Source organism: Semicossyphus pulcher, unplaced genomic scaffold (assembly GCF_022749685.1).
Source record: "Semicossyphus pulcher isolate SPU_LCO1_2020_fin unplaced genomic scaffold, fSemPul1.0.p SCAF_19, whole genome shotgun sequence".
Lineage (NCBI taxonomy): Eukaryota > Metazoa > Chordata > Actinopteri > Labriformes > Labridae > Semicossyphus > Semicossyphus pulcher.
In genome coordinates this window covers 12,454,537-12,469,912 of record NW_027211692.1, presented here as the reverse complement: position 1 = coordinate 12,469,912, position 15,376 = coordinate 12,454,537, and the positions used below count along the sequence as shown (strand labels likewise).

Genomic DNA, 15,376 nt, shown 5'->3' with positions numbered 1-15,376 from the left:
CTCGCTCACACGAAACGATACTCATTTTAAACAACTATCAGGCGAAAAGCACGAAAGTTACTATACTTATTCACAATATTACATGTTATTTATACATTTTGTTGTATATTCAAAGCTTAATGTTTATTCTTGTTTAAACTGTTGCACCGATACAGTACAACGAAGTCCCGCCCGGAGGAATAGTTTTCATACAATGAAATCTTTGTTCGATGAATCACTTATAATTGTTAATATTTTTAGATTCGAATGAGTGTAATCAAAACCTTTATTTTATATATGTCATACTGTGCTTCTAAATAAGTCGAGATATCAGTTTTTCAAGGATGCGAGACTTGCAACTCTCGCGAGAACTCACATTTGAAGCTGCTTGTGACCCAGTTAAAATGGCTAACTAAGGTTAGCTCTGATAACGTTAGTGATAAACTGCTGAATTGTGATATAAAGGATCGCTCTGTACTGCTTTGACGACTCGTGCATCCTTTTCTGGAGTAAACGACACGTAAACAATGTCCTTTGACAAGTCAAACCGCATGTAACGACAGAACGATGTGTGTTTTAACCATATAAACTAAGGAAACGTTAGCATTCAAGTCACAGGCAAGACTCGGAAACATCTGAGGAGTCACGTTAGCAACAGTGGCAGGTACCGTAGCAACTGCAGACGCTTGTTTCATGCAACGTAACAGCCACCGGAGCATGCCAACTGCTGACTCGCTTTGTTTACGGGGTAATGTTTATAGTTTTATTATTTTGCTCTTTTTAACTGTTTGTGTTTAATTTTGTGTGTTGGTTGATGTGGGTGTGATGTGGAACTTTAAAATTACAGTCACTAACTGTCAATTGTTCGAATAGGGATCAACAGAGGAACATATCACCATGAGATTGAAGACATCGCTGCTACAGGAACCTAAACATATCCTTTCAAGATGGCTTTGCAATACAGCCTACTGTATATAGATATAAAGCTATAATATACATTATGGAACAGTTTCCGTCAAAAACTTTGCTATTGTATCTATTGCTATTGTTAGCAACAGCTTAGGTTTTAGATAATTGCTGTAATTAGCCGCTTCCTATTGCTTGGCTTGAGATTGCCTGTACCAAACCATCAGGTAACCGTATTCATTGCAGAGGGTAAATAGTGTTTCATACAATCATTTGGGATAATAACTTACCTTGATCACTTTCCTTAACAGCAGACCACATAAGGAACTTGTTAGTTGTGTTGGCTGGACCACAGCAGATGAGCTGTACTCATGCAGCGAGGATCACCAGATCCTCAAGTGGAACCTGCTGACCACTGAGACCAGCCTGGTTGTCAAATTGCCAGAAGACATTTACCCTATTGACCTGCACTGGTTCCCCAAAACCGTTGGTGGCAAGAAACAGAACCAGACTGAGATCTTTGTCCTTACCAGCACTGATGGCAAGTCTCTTTTTTTTTTCTTCCCCCCTCTAAAATCTGGCATGCAGACTACAGGGCTCTTTCTCTCAGAAGAATTAATATGTCAGTTTCCACAAGTTGTTTATTCAGTGTAAATTTACAAGGATCAATGATTGTGTTCATGGGATAGAAATTGTGTTTTGCTAACTGAACTAACTAAACATGACAACTCTCTGGTCTGCCTCCTTTTTACTCATCCTGTTTTAATTCTGAATAGGGTAACAGAGCGTTTCTTCATCATTAGAGGAATAAGTTAACAGCTCAAGAGTTAATCTCTATTGCTTAGGGAAGTTATATCTACCTTTTTGCTATGTATAATGTAAAACTGACCCTGCTCAATCATTTTGACAACTATTTTACACTGAGAGGGTTTTTTATGTTACAATGTGTCCCTGTCGGCTTTAGTTTTCATTAAGCCTTTGTATTTGTAGCATTAAACTTGGCGACACCGTCTATGTGTTGTGCATCCACTTTCCCTCTTATGCCTCTTTCTTCGGGCCTATATTAGATATAAACACACAGAATATGGATATACTTATGGCAGGCAATATGTGGTCAAAACACTAATGGCAGTGTAGGGTTGCATAAACACACCCACAAACTGAAGCAGCAATTTTCTCTGGCAGACCAGAGAGTAGTGAAAACTCTGTTATGATTCACTTCAGCCTTATTTTGCTTCTCGCCCTGTTACAGATAAAGAGATATCAGTATTGCTATAGTCTTTTATTTGAAAACAAAAACGTGACCATCACATCCTTTTAATTATTTTTCACTTCAGTGCGCAGTGAAAGATCTTCTTCACAATTTTTTAGACCTGGATTCTGTAGAGGATTATTTAAGATATTCTTGGAGATCTGTGGGATCTAGTAGAACACAAAGCAGTCGAACAGCCAGACCTTAATTGGGTGGGAGTTCACTTTAATAACGTTGTGGATTTTCTTAACCTTATTTGATGAGTCAGCCTCCCTTTCTTTTGGCAACATATTTAATTTGTTTGTTTGTTTGTTTTTGCATAGCGTACATTCAATTTCACCATTTTCCAGTTACAATTATTGTGTGCAAGAATTATTTTTTGTGCCAGTATTTTATAATACTTTTTTCTATTCCTTTTTAGTATGCTTCATGTTTCCCCCTTGCTAAGAATAACTGCATTCTGAGATTGTTTTCTATTCTACCAGAAGGGCTATTGTGAGGAATGGCAGAAGGCTTGTCCCATAGAGGATGAAATTAAGCATGAAGAATATCGTTCGGCTTTCTGTTTGGATCAACCGTCCGTCAGTTTCATTTACAATGCAGGGTCATAATACATTTCACACAGACGTATCATCAAACCGTATATATATATATATGGACGTAAAATAGCAAAGGGTTATAATGCTTTCTTGTTGACATATCGTTAAAAAACCACCTCCGAGTTAACAAGCAAACAAACAAATCTATGCACTAAAGCACCACACACACACAATGTTTTGGCTACACTGATAAGGACTGTTGTGAGTATACTGTACGTGCTAATGAAAAAAACGTCTCTCCTGCTGGACCAGTAACATGCACTTTTGTTGGGACGTCCAAATTTAGAAATGGGAGAGACCAGCAGCGTGCTGATTTGCACTTTCAAGCCAACAGAAATTACATAGAACATTCAGTATTTTTTTAATACACACTGCCACAAAGTGTACGTTAGGCTTACCTCTTCAATAACTGTCTCCATGCCTGATCACCCTGCAAGTCTAGCAGATAGAAAATTGCCCTAATTCACCCAACAGAATCCATTTAGTTTTAGTCATCTGCTTTATGAAATAGGTTTGTAATTTAGATTGTAGGAGAAAACAGAGCTGTGTTGCAATATTCTTCTCTTGGACTTGACATAAAAAAATGTTCAGCTCGATTGCCTGACGCAGCAACCTAAATCATTCACATTTACAGGATGAAACCGGGGTCTCTTATGTACTTGATATAAGATGACATCCACGCAGTAGCTAGTGAATAACAGCAGACACTACTGCTTCCTTAATGATAGACTGTAAACACCCACATTCACGCGGGGCTAGAGTGTAGCCACAAAGTAAGCCTCTTTTTGTTTCTGTACAGGGAAGTTCCACCTGGCCTCTAAGATAGGGCGCATTGAGAAGAGTGTTGAAGCACACAAAGGAGCTGTTTTGGCAGGAAGGTGGAACTACGATGGGACTGCTCTCATCACAGGTAAAGCTGACAGGAGAATGCATCGTTGTATTGCCATTTAACTAATTCTAATTCAATCAACCTGCTACAAATATAGATTTAGAATTGTGTTAATTAAATTCCAGTATCTCACATATGTGACAAACATTGAATCTGTTTCTCTGGTTACTTAGCTGGAGAAGATGGACAGATCAAGATCTGGTCAAAGAGTGGGATGCTGCGCTCAACCCTGGCCAGCCAAGGTAAGGCTGAAGAACCTTTACTTCACTGAATTTAAGCTACATTCAGTATTCGTTCATTGAGCTTTTGTGAAACTGCTATCCAAATAAAGATAAGGAGTACATCCATTTGTTATGCACACATCTTCTTCACCCTTTTGACAAAAAAAGGCTGCTGTGGCCCATTTGTTTGTACTACTTGTTCATATCAAAATAACAATTTTTGAAAGAGTCCAGTTTTAAAACAGCAGCAGATGTGATTTTTTATTGATAGAGGTGAAAGTTTAGGATCATTGATTTCACTGCCTGAAAGGACAGCTGTAGCCAGCAAACCTCATTAGCTGTAGCTTAGGAACAGTAATTCTGTGCCTTTGCAGCTTGAAACTTTTGCCTGTTTAATCATTTCAACGTAGTCTCTGCAAGCCAGCGTGTGTGCACTTTTTATATGTGTCTAAATATGATTTCCTGGAGACAGAAACACAACACTGTATCATTTTGACATTTAAGATTGAGGTTGTTTGGGATGTTATAAAAAGACCAACAGAATAGCAGGTCTTTCTGTATATTTAGTAAGCGGGTAACCAACGTAGTAGAAGTAGATTGTAAACTTTTAACACTTATTCTTCAGACATTTATAATTTTTTTGATTTATCGACATAAAGCTACCATATGTAGAATTTCAAACATTTTTCAGCCTTAAGCCAATGCATTTACACTAGAACTCATTTGAACATAGAAAGCTTCACATAGAAGCTGGGACATTGTTCACAGTCTGGTCTGCTGTTATATCAGCAAGGAGAAACCTATTTTTTTGCACAAATCTATAGAGGCTATAGTCTACGCCTCACTATATAATATGAAACTTTATTCACAGAATATGAACAATAATATGAGAAAGACCCAATCTGAGTTCACACAGGCCAATGCGAGCACACATCCATAACCGATGCCAGCCAGCAGCAGGAGCCAGTCACTGACCAACCAGCTGCAGGCATTCAGTAAACACGACATACTGACATCAATTGCATCCTCTCTGTCTCTCTATATCACACACACAAACACTGGACACACTGATTGCTTTTGGACCCTTTGGATTAAAGAGTGCCGCTTGTGACAGAGACAAACATCAGAATCAGAAATACTTCATTAATAAAAGTAAGAAAAATCAAATATGTGCATTAAATACAATAAGATAATGCTGAGAAGTGGATCTATGGTTATTTAAATATAAATGCCAGTATTAAATGTAATTGCCAGAATAAAGTTAAATGCAATATAAGAGTATGATGCAACACAGATTTAGACAGAGGAGTTAACCCTCTCATGTGGCTCCTCATTGACACCAGCCTCGAAGTAATCACCCTTTACACTCCGTCCCAGATGGCAAATAACTTACCTTTCCTTTTATGTTGTTTGTTCTTCCTCTTCTGACTTTCATTCTACATTTTGTAATATTATGCTAGCATTAAAAATGTTTGCTTTAGCTTTGAGGCTTTTAACTCTAGCCAGATCATTTAAATGACAATCAAGGAGGAAGTGTTTTTCTCTCTTCTTGGCTGTGCGATCGTGCGAACACGTGTGTGTGTGTGTGTGTGTAAGTGTTGGGTCTATCAGGATGTAATTTTGCTCAGTACAACCAAAAGCTCCAGTTTTTTTTATTCAAAACTCCATAAAGTTTCACAGTTTTATAGGAAGGGAGTTTTATTAAAAGCCATAAAAAAGACTCCTAATGATACATTTCTCTATCCAGCATTCACATTACAGATGGCTTACTTATTAATTGATTCATCATGCTCTTTGAGTTATTAAACGTTTCGTCTCAGATGTGGGACAGCAAAAAAAAGATGGGGAGGGGGGGGTGAAAGTTGGCTTCTGGGGAGAATGGATGGCACACTCCTGCTGAATGACGGGTGATGTGGAAAACCTGGCAGGGAAACGGTAATCCATCCAGCCCCGGTTTGTAGGAACATTTTTCCTCAGGTGGCTGTTTGGAGATTGAGCTGCTGAACAGGCACACAGATTTGTAGAACACCTGGATTTGGTCGCATTACCACGGAGACGCATTATCCTCCACATGGCACTCACACCACTGCAGGTGTTGCTTCTCTTCAGAGCCCACAAATCCACACACGCACACACACACACTCTTCTTTGGGTATTCTGACCCATTTTAAGAGAGCTCTAGAAGGAGGTACGAAGTGAGCGAGCGAGAGGGAGGAACATGTCTCAACCTTCCTCATTGCCTTTGTCAGATTTAGATCATGTGACTCGTTGGCATTTGTGAGAAACCACATGCACCTGGAGTGGGGTTAAATGTCAGGCCCTCTCCCCTTCACACGTGCGTAGCCACAAACCAATTCATACTCACACATACACATGTTCCCTCACACATGTGCAGGAAAGCGCACACACATCCACTTGTGCATATACTGTTGAGGTTCGTCTGGTTTTCTCAGCTGGTGTGCCTGCAAGCTAAGTGCTGTTGCATAGGCTGAGTGAGGTGAGATTTCTGAGGGAATCTGATACTTTCTAAGAGGAGGAACTATCTTTGCTGTGTCCTTGAGCTGGTGGTCATACAAGTCGTAGTTTGTCAAAAAGAGAAGGAAATAATTCACATTTAATTTAAATGTTTTCTAGCCCAAGCCATTGCTCATCCCTTGAGACTAATACAAGACCGCATAATCTTTGTACCTGTGTTTCTCCATGTCCTTCAGGGTCTCCTGTGTATTCGGTGGCCTGGGGTCCAGATTCAGACAGAATCCTCTACACATCAGGACGACAGCTAGTCATCAAGCCTCTGCAACCCAGCTCCAAAGTTATACAGGTACCTGAACTTTATGTTTTCTTTTAAGAGTAAAAAAATCTACATGGGTCACTTTTAATATTAAAATATATAACTTTGTAACAAACTCTGTTCAAGATTAAAAATTTATAATTGTTTACTTGAAATTAATTTTAAAAAAGCAGCTTCTACATGAATCATTTAGAGCGTAACAATTTAATGATCTGTCCAGGCTGAATTGTTTTCTAAATAGAAAGATTAAAAAGATAAGGAAAAAGATTTGATTAAAGTACCTGTGAAATTGCAAGCAGATTGCTATTTGATTCTGTATGTTGCACATTTTAAAGACCCCGTCCTGTGAAAATCTAGCTTTAAACCGAGTAAACATCTCCACATATCAGGGACAACATAAGCAGTCATCGCCATTGCTGGGCCTATCTGCTTTTAAATTGCAGTGTACCAAGGACAGGCTGAACAAAGTCACAAACCTAAAGAGCCAATCCTGTTAATGGACGGGGTGACGCTATGCATGTCATTATGTGCAACCGATGGCAACCACTTCGGCGATGCGCGAGCCAGCTCTAGCCCGCATTGTCATTTTTGCAAACTTACCACTCACTACCAACGTTAACGTTACTGCTACTAATTACTCAATTTCAAGCTAGCTAAGTTTCAACAAGTTTCCACTAAATGATGGGAGAGACGTGTTTTGTTTTCGGCTGTAATTTTACGAAAGGAGACACAATTTATTATTTCAAGCAGAGCATTTTATATGTCTTAAAACATGACTGCTGGTCTTTAACAGGAAGCTTGGGAAAGATATAACTTACTGTGGACACTATAAGTTCCAATAGTATTGTGACAAAGTAACTTAATCTCTTTATCTTTAAGTAACAGTTTGAATAGCCTGTGTGGATTTTGCTTGGATTTGATTTATCCTGTGTCCTGACATAGCTTAGCCCTTGGTCTTTAAATTAAACATGAGGTTCACTCATTTGCATTCCTATATAAAGGCTATAAAAGGGATACAAATTCAATAGATTTACGTCTTTGAATGCACTGCATTAATGAAGTGTGCATCACTGAAGACCTTTGCACACTTGTGAGTATTTTTTCTTCTCCATGTATACTTTTGTTTATTATTGTACTTGAAGCTGAATAGCGCCGGGGACCTTACATAAACAGTGGAGGGTTTAATGTGCGCCTTCTCAACCCTTTGCTCTCCCTCAATTATTACCACACAGGCATGTGCAGGCACAAGCGCACACAAACATACATCCAGCTTCATCACCTCTCTGTGAGACCCCCTGGAGACCAACGCAGCGATGCGAGTAGAACCTGTGTGGTCTCTCAATCTGAATGGGTCAACATGCATTAGCCAACCAGGGTTAGCATTGAGTGGTTTTACATTGCCTGGCTCTGACAGGGGTGTGACAAAGTGCTCTGTGTGAAGGACCCCAAAATGATTTTACTGTTTTACCTCTGCAACCCCTGACACTGAGACAGATGCAAACAACAAACTTGTGCATGTATTTACTTGTGTTTCCCTTGGGCACGAGTCAGAAAAGAAAGTGTGGGCACGTAGAGAGAGCAGGAACAAGATAGGAGAGGGGTAAGATAAGGCTGGCGACAGGCTTTCTGCTCTTTGTTACACTCTCACACATCATGTAATGAGTCATCTTTTTGTTCGGCTGATATGAAACATTTGAGAAACATAACCAAGAATAAATGCCACTCTCTCTGCAGCTTATCCTGCTTGTCTTTATCTTTTATTCTCTATTCTACGATTAAGGAGACGGTATGTACGTTAGGCATCGTTTTGTTACTTTGACCTAAAACTCTCTTTTCTGTCTCTATCTCTCCCTCTGTCTCTCTCTAGTGGAAGGCCCACGATGGCATTGTTCTGAAGGTGGACTGGAATTCAGTCAATGACCTCATACTGTCAGGTGGAGAAGACTGTAAATATAAGGTGTGTATGCTTTTAGACGCTAAGGGAATTGTTTTGATGTTTTTTGCTTTCAAATAACGTCCTTCCTCAACAGGTATGGGACAGCTTTGGTCGCCTGCTGTACTCGTCGTCGTCACATGACTACCCGGTAACGTCTTTGTCCTGGGCGCCGGATGGAGAGGTGTTTGCTGCGGGCTCCTTCAACACTCTGCGGCTTTGTGACAAGACTGGAGTAAGAAAAACAGCCTTTTACTTCCCATCAATATTTGATCCCTTAAATGGGATGTTAGTAATTAGCAGCAGTAGAAACTGTTCTTAGTGGACATGTGGAAGTTATTGCCAAAAACAAGCAAAAAGAAGTAGCAACTGCAAGATTTTGCAGCAGCTTTGTACTTAAAGGGCCAGTGCGCTGATTTTCAACCTCAGTCCTATCATGCTATTATGGGAAACTAATTCCTTTATGGTCGGAAAAAATACAATTTCGCTCTGTGCCTTTGGAGGATGCTATCCGCTTCTCCAATGGGCCCTGGAAAACCTCCGTCTGACTACGTAAAACGTGTCGTCTGGTGGAGGCCAGGCAGCTCGCTAAACTACACTTCCTCAATCTAGGACGCCCGCCTCCGATGTCATGTCTCGTTCAAAATCAAAAGGTTTGAAATGTAGACTGCAGACCTGAAGATTTTTTAGACGATCCACCGGTATATTCTCGTCGTATTTCTGTACCGCTCTGAGCCATTGCCTGCAGCGAAACAGTAATATTTCACTCCAAGGTCTCTTGCTTGGCCGTTCCATTCAGAGGGAGGGGCGCAATGCACGCTGGGTGTTGTAGGAATGTAGACTGGGCGAAACCCACAAGCTTTTTGTACAACTTTCTCCACAGCTATGGCGCCAATTTCAAATATTATTGCTTCTCCCGATTACAGAGAACACCAGCTTTGACTGAGAGTGGCTTTTTCCAGGGGCGTACTGCTCCTTTAAGCAGAAAGTTTACTGAGGCGATAAATCTCTTTAAATTTTGATTATTTAATTTGATTGTAATATCAGTTGTAATACCAATATTGCTGGGCTCTTGCAGCCAGACAGTCCTATCACTACAAGTGCACTCACAAAGCTCTTGCATTAACAATGCAATTCGACATCCTTACTCTAAAACCCCTTTCACACATGACCAAAGGTTTTTAAGGGGTGATGGCTAATTGCGTGTCAAGGTAACAAGTGCTTTCATTCTTTTAAAAGTTGAACCATGTCATATCAATGAAAGGCGTCTCCTCATTGGTTCAACTTCTGCTGATAACATTCTGCATATGCAGGTCTAAAGGGCCAAAATACAAACAATAAAAATCCCCTGTCAGAGCTGCTTTTCAGGTGGGTATAACTTTATGCAAAAAGCAAGTATGTTCACAGCATTTGGCATGCTAGAGGACATGTTCCTGCACAGAACTGGAGCTTTGGCTCCATGTACTTTCCACATATGCTAAGCTTCTGTTTTGGGTGTTTTATTTGTTTATTCTTATCCAACAATTTGACGTTTATGCTTTGTGATCCGTCATGTTCTTTCCCCTTAAACATACAGTATCTGCGGCACACTGTCAGCTTTTCCAGGGCAGCATGGTTTATTTTGTGTAGCTCACTACAGGCCGTATGGTTTCCATACATTGTTCATCTCTGTAAACCACATTAGGCTGCTTGCCACATGTTCCCGTTACCTGGTGCTGATGGTAACTGGAGTTGTAATGAGAGGGGAAATGAGAGAATGATGAATGGTAATTGTTGTTTTATTATTGCTGAGCGTTTGGCCGGGGAACAATATTACTTGTTCCCCGCTCTGACCTCATGGGACGTTTAGGGCTTCTTCCAGTTTACTCTGAGATGTCAGTGTACTGCCGTTTCAGAGCTGTCGTAATGAAAACAAACAGCCAGGGCTGGGTTTTTGTGTTGCCGAACACCAGGCGTTTCATGCTCCATTTTGATTTAATTAGGATCAAATGGCTTTTTTTTTCTGGAGCACTAAAACAAATGGACTGGAGAGAGGTCTGAGCCAACACATATGTCTTTTCTAGAGGGGTAAGGTGTGTTTGAGTGTGTTTCTGAGCAGTTACATTAATATGTGTAGAGCATGAACATTTTAATGGAGACTGGGGAAATACCTTATCCTTTTATTGAAGGACGCCAGCTTGTATCCCTTTCCTCTGCGTAAACAAAAATATTGTCCTGTTACAACTGTAACCGACAGAACTGAGAACAACTTGCTCCTTATTTTTTGTAATGACCCGATTCACCTTACGCCCTCTCATTATGGGTTTGTTTACGCGGTTGGTTTGTTCCATTGTTTTGTCATTGCACCACTTGCTTTGCTGTGGTGTGTCTCGGTTAAGGCAGTGTGATGATGATGATAATTACGATGATTATGGTTCTGCCCCGCTCTAACTGGAGGAAGGGTATGCTTGCTTTCTCCTCCCTAAGCCCCTCGGAGACAGTGTGTGCTGTAGCGTGGCGTGGGAGGCTTGCTCAAGACGAGGATGGGGGGGGGGGGGGGGGGGGGGTGAAAGAGAAACAGAGGAAAAGAAAAAGAAAATCCCCCCTCAAAGGTCACTCCATTTTTGTCGCTTTCTATGTGCGAGTTCAGACACTCGTGCAGCACGTTAGAGAGAGTCGCACACATATGCACACTTGTTCTATAATTACTGTTATCTCATTGTGCCTGTGAGTTTACACACACAAACACAGAAGCCGTCGACCAATCACGGAGGCTCTACCTGTGTTGTCGCTTGCGGGTTGTTTGCGGCGCAGAAAGGGTTAAGCAGCGCGAAGAGTCTTTTCAGTTACTAGCGTGACTAATGGGAAGGAGTTTCATTCTGTATCTGCTACAATGAAACCTTGCACTTTAACGTATTGCTGCTGGCTCAGCAGGATCAGCCCCGCGCATTTAACCCCTTCACCTCCCCGTCTAGCTCGGCTCGCCTCTCGCCCTAAACTCTCAACTCTCTCCCACTCTTTATTATTATTTTTTTTCTCTTCCACATTTTCTCCCTCTGCACACCACAGGGCAGATGTAGTGTGTTACCCCCCCTCATTATCACCGTAGAGGGGGGGGACACATACTCACACACAGACACACACACACACAAAGTTTACATTGAGGCAAAAGATCAGTCTTGTAGTTCCAGAAAGCGTCCTGCACACACAGCTTCTTCTGTTTTGTCCAACCATAAAGCATCAACATTAGCTCTTATTGAATGCATGATTGAATTATTACTACATATTTAATTATTTTCATAGCAATGTTGTTGAGTTCTTGTGCGTGGAGTGCATTTTCTCCTCACAGGAGCTTTAACAGGACACAAGGCACAAAGAGGTTCACTGTCCCTTTTTACAAGATTTGGGAGAGACAATAAGTCAGTGTCTGTCTGTGTGCCTGCCATAGTATATGCATGTGCCCACATGCCTGTGTGTGTCTGTGTGTGTGTGCGTGTGTGTGCAACCATTGCCGTGCAAATGTGCCTGCGAGACAGCAGTCTATTTACGAGGCGCTGCAGCTGGTGTCTAGCGTCTGGACCCTGTCACGATCCCTGACACTGTCACTGGCTAACAAGTAGGACTCATTGTGCCAGGCGAGCACCCTTCTTTTTCCCCGCCTCCCCCTCTTTTTCTCTCCCCCCCTTTCTGCGCTTGTTTTCTCTCTCCCACTGTACACCCATGCTCACATTTAGAAATGTAATAACTGCTTGCTTTTGCGTTTTGAAAACCTGCACAATATTTGTTTTTTTTTAACTGGCACGGGTTGGATTACAAATCCGGTTTTAATGATACTTAAGCTCCTCAGATGCTTCTTTGGTCTGAGTTTCAGCAACTTTAATGTTCAATGAAGAGAAAATTCCACTTTTAAACAGGAAAAACAGACACCCGGATGCTTGTAGAAGTTTATTGCTCAAGGTCATATAAGCAGGGCACACTCTTATAATCAAGAGTTCTTTAACACAACTTCAAAGCATGATTATTTCCCACTTCCCGTTTTGTTTTGTTTGATGCTCATTCAGGATTTAGCAGGCATTCAAACAGCCTGGCGTCATAACAGCGCATGCGCCTCGCTGTATGACATCACATCGCGTTGTGGCAAAAGTTGAGCCTGGGTCAACTTTTTCCAGTCTGGACTCATTCAAATGAATGATGCAGCCTGCGTTTTTTTCAAGCAGGGCTGATGTCGATCTGAACGTGGCCTTAGACCCAGGCCTCATTGAACTTTGTGATCACTCCTCCCCTCCCTCTGCTTGTCTCCTGAAGACGTGGCTGAGCTTAGCTCTGGTACGATCCAGGTTCCTGTCACACTCCCGCTGATAAGCCAGTATACATCTCCTCTCCACCCCCTCTTCTTTCTACTCCCCCAATTGATGGTTATTCATAACCACAGGCAACTTAGTTAGATGGGTTTTAATTGGCTGTTAGTCAGGCTGAGCCCTATTTCTCACTGACTTGTCATGTATAATACATAAAATATCTTTCCTTGCAGTTTTCCTACCGCAATAAGATAACAGCTGTCACCCTCACAAGGTTTGGGAGAGGACGAGTCATAAATCATTTATCAAATTGATTCTTCATAAAGGCAGTGATGTGTTTTGCAAGCATGGTTTATAAAAGTGTAAAACCACTGGTAACAACTTCATGACATCGCCTGTTATTTTATAGAATCGCCTGAGGGCCCACAATCCTGACAATCAATGATTTATTATCTGTGATTTCCTTTGCCAACTCCGCTGTGTTGAAAAACATTCTCTTCTTCCCTTATCTGTCTATCCATCCTGAGTGCTTTGTTGCCAGCATGTTGGTCTAACAGCGAGCCTGAGCGGACTCAAGTGGGATACTGAGCTACATTATTTTCCTTCTGTTGAGATACAAACAGGCATTCTCCCATTTTCTGCACAAGTAGAAAATCCCTCTGTATCTTTCCTCCTTCTGCTGCACATGCCTCCCTCCTCCCCGCGTCAGGGTGTGTTGGACTACCTCGTGCTTATCACTGCCCCCCCCCTCTTGGCTCCCTCATGCCTTCCCCTGGGCCCTCTTTACCTCCCTCTCTTTTTCTGGTTGAGTCCAGGGGGTCCCCTTAGGGTCTTTGTGAGCCTTGCTCAGCACTGCCACTCTGGGAAATGGGTCCATGTCCAGCTGGAATCACCATCGCTCCTCTCTCTTTCTCTCTCCTCCCTTCCCTCTTTAACGTGCAGCCTCACTTTCTATAGGATCTTTGTCTGCCATCCTTATAGCTGCCAACCATTATTTTCTCTCAGAGAGTCTATCACTCTTGACTGTCCGACAGTCTGCCAGTCTTCTTGTGGCCTTTTTTTTTCTTTATACTTCAGACTCTCATGCCACCTCCTCCCTCATTGCCAGGCCTTAGGCTTCCCTGTCTTCTCAATGAGTCCCTCTAACAGCTCTCCCCCTCTATCATTAGGGAGCGTATACAGTACCTGAGCCACCGCTGGCAGCTTTCTGCCAACCACTAGCCAGCCAACATCTGGAAACTGCCGCTGCTGGAAGAGAATAAAACAGCCCAGAGTTCTGATCCTGATTGTGAACCACTGTTAGTGGAGCGTGGAAAGGCAAAAGAAACCACTGTAGATTTATTAGCCTGCAAGCCTTTATCTGTTTTAATCACACTAGAAGGGGACGTTTAGTACTGTATATTTAAGTCGAGAAAAAAAAGCCATGTAAAAGAACAAAAACGGCAGCACAAGTGGGACATACAGAGGAGTTTAAAAAAAACACGGTAGGGGGTTAAACAGGAGTAAAGTAAAAAAGTTAGTCGAAGTGAATTTACTGACGTAAGTCTGACAGAGAGCATGTGCACACGAGAAAAGATGGTGAGTGAGAGTTTAAAAAAAGACAAGTAAGTTTGAGAGTGTGTCAGAGAGAGAGAGAGAGAGAGAGAGAGAGGGAGAGCGAGGGAGCATTGTCAAACAAAGAGAGTCCTGAGTCAGCAGCAGAGCAGTTTTCTCCCCAGGCAACTGGGCTGGGCTACTCCTCTCTCCCTCTCTCCCTCTCTCTCTCCCCACTTGCTTCACCCCTCCCTCCCGTCCTCCCTCCCTTCTCTTACAAATCTGTGCTTTTGCGTGCTATTTCTTGCTCTCTGCACTCTCCCTCTCTGTCGTAAGCCGGCTGCCTTCATACACTCTGAACTGGTAGAAAAAGACCACAACTCTCTGAGAGGGCAATCGGGGTCTTTATCACCCTTCATCTCTCTCTTTGTTTTTATCGGAATAATTGTAATGATTCCTTTTTACACACTTGAAATGAGATGGCCAGGCCTTAAAGCCTAGTTTGGAGTGTGTGAACAGCATCAGGCTGTAGGATGCAGTACTTACATGTAGACTTAATCTATCATCCCAAGGAGCTCATTAGCTTCCCTATCCTGTGAGGATAATGGTTTCTCCTTTGTATTCCAGGTCCTTTGTGCCGAACAGGCTTCGGTTTTCTGTGTTGCTGAACTTATTCTGGCACACTCTGTGGAACAGTGTATACTAAGGTCGTTCTTGCAGATGATTGACCCCAATTTTTTTTAGTGTGTGTGTGAGAGAGAGAGCCGGTGCCTGTGTGCGTAAAGTGGGTTAGAGTAAAAGGCACTTGTTGACATGGTAATACTTTTACACCTCTCCAGAGTTCGGCTAAAGGCTCGCCTTGTTGGAAACCAAAAAGGAGGGGAGCATGAAAAAGAGCTGAGAAAAGAGAGCAGTTGGAGGGGTGGGGGGCGGGGTAGTGTGGAACTGTCCAATATATCCTGTAAAGTTGGCCTAGGCAGTGAGGCTTGGAGGATT

General features: G+C 42.0%; 1 protein-coding gene across 1 annotated transcript in view; it reads left to right on the top strand.

Moving 5' to 3' along the window:
* The first annotated feature begins 1,208 nt into the window (after positions 1-1,208).
* The window catches only part of ift80 (intraflagellar transport 80 homolog (Chlamydomonas)), a 36,315-nt gene continuing 22,147 nt past the window's right edge, over positions 1,209-15,376 (top strand). Inside the window, exons 1-6 of the mRNA XM_069668524.1 lie at positions 1,209-1,426; positions 3,536-3,646; positions 3,799-3,867; positions 6,558-6,667; positions 8,505-8,594; positions 8,668-8,805. Of these exons, the coding sequence (XP_069524625.1) occupies positions 3,840-3,867; positions 6,558-6,667; positions 8,505-8,594; positions 8,668-8,805 (366 nt within the window). The 5' untranslated portion in view covers positions 1,209-1,426; positions 3,536-3,646; positions 3,799-3,839. The remainder of the gene's footprint in view (positions 1,427-3,535; positions 3,647-3,798; positions 3,868-6,557; positions 6,668-8,504; positions 8,595-8,667; positions 8,806-15,376) is intronic.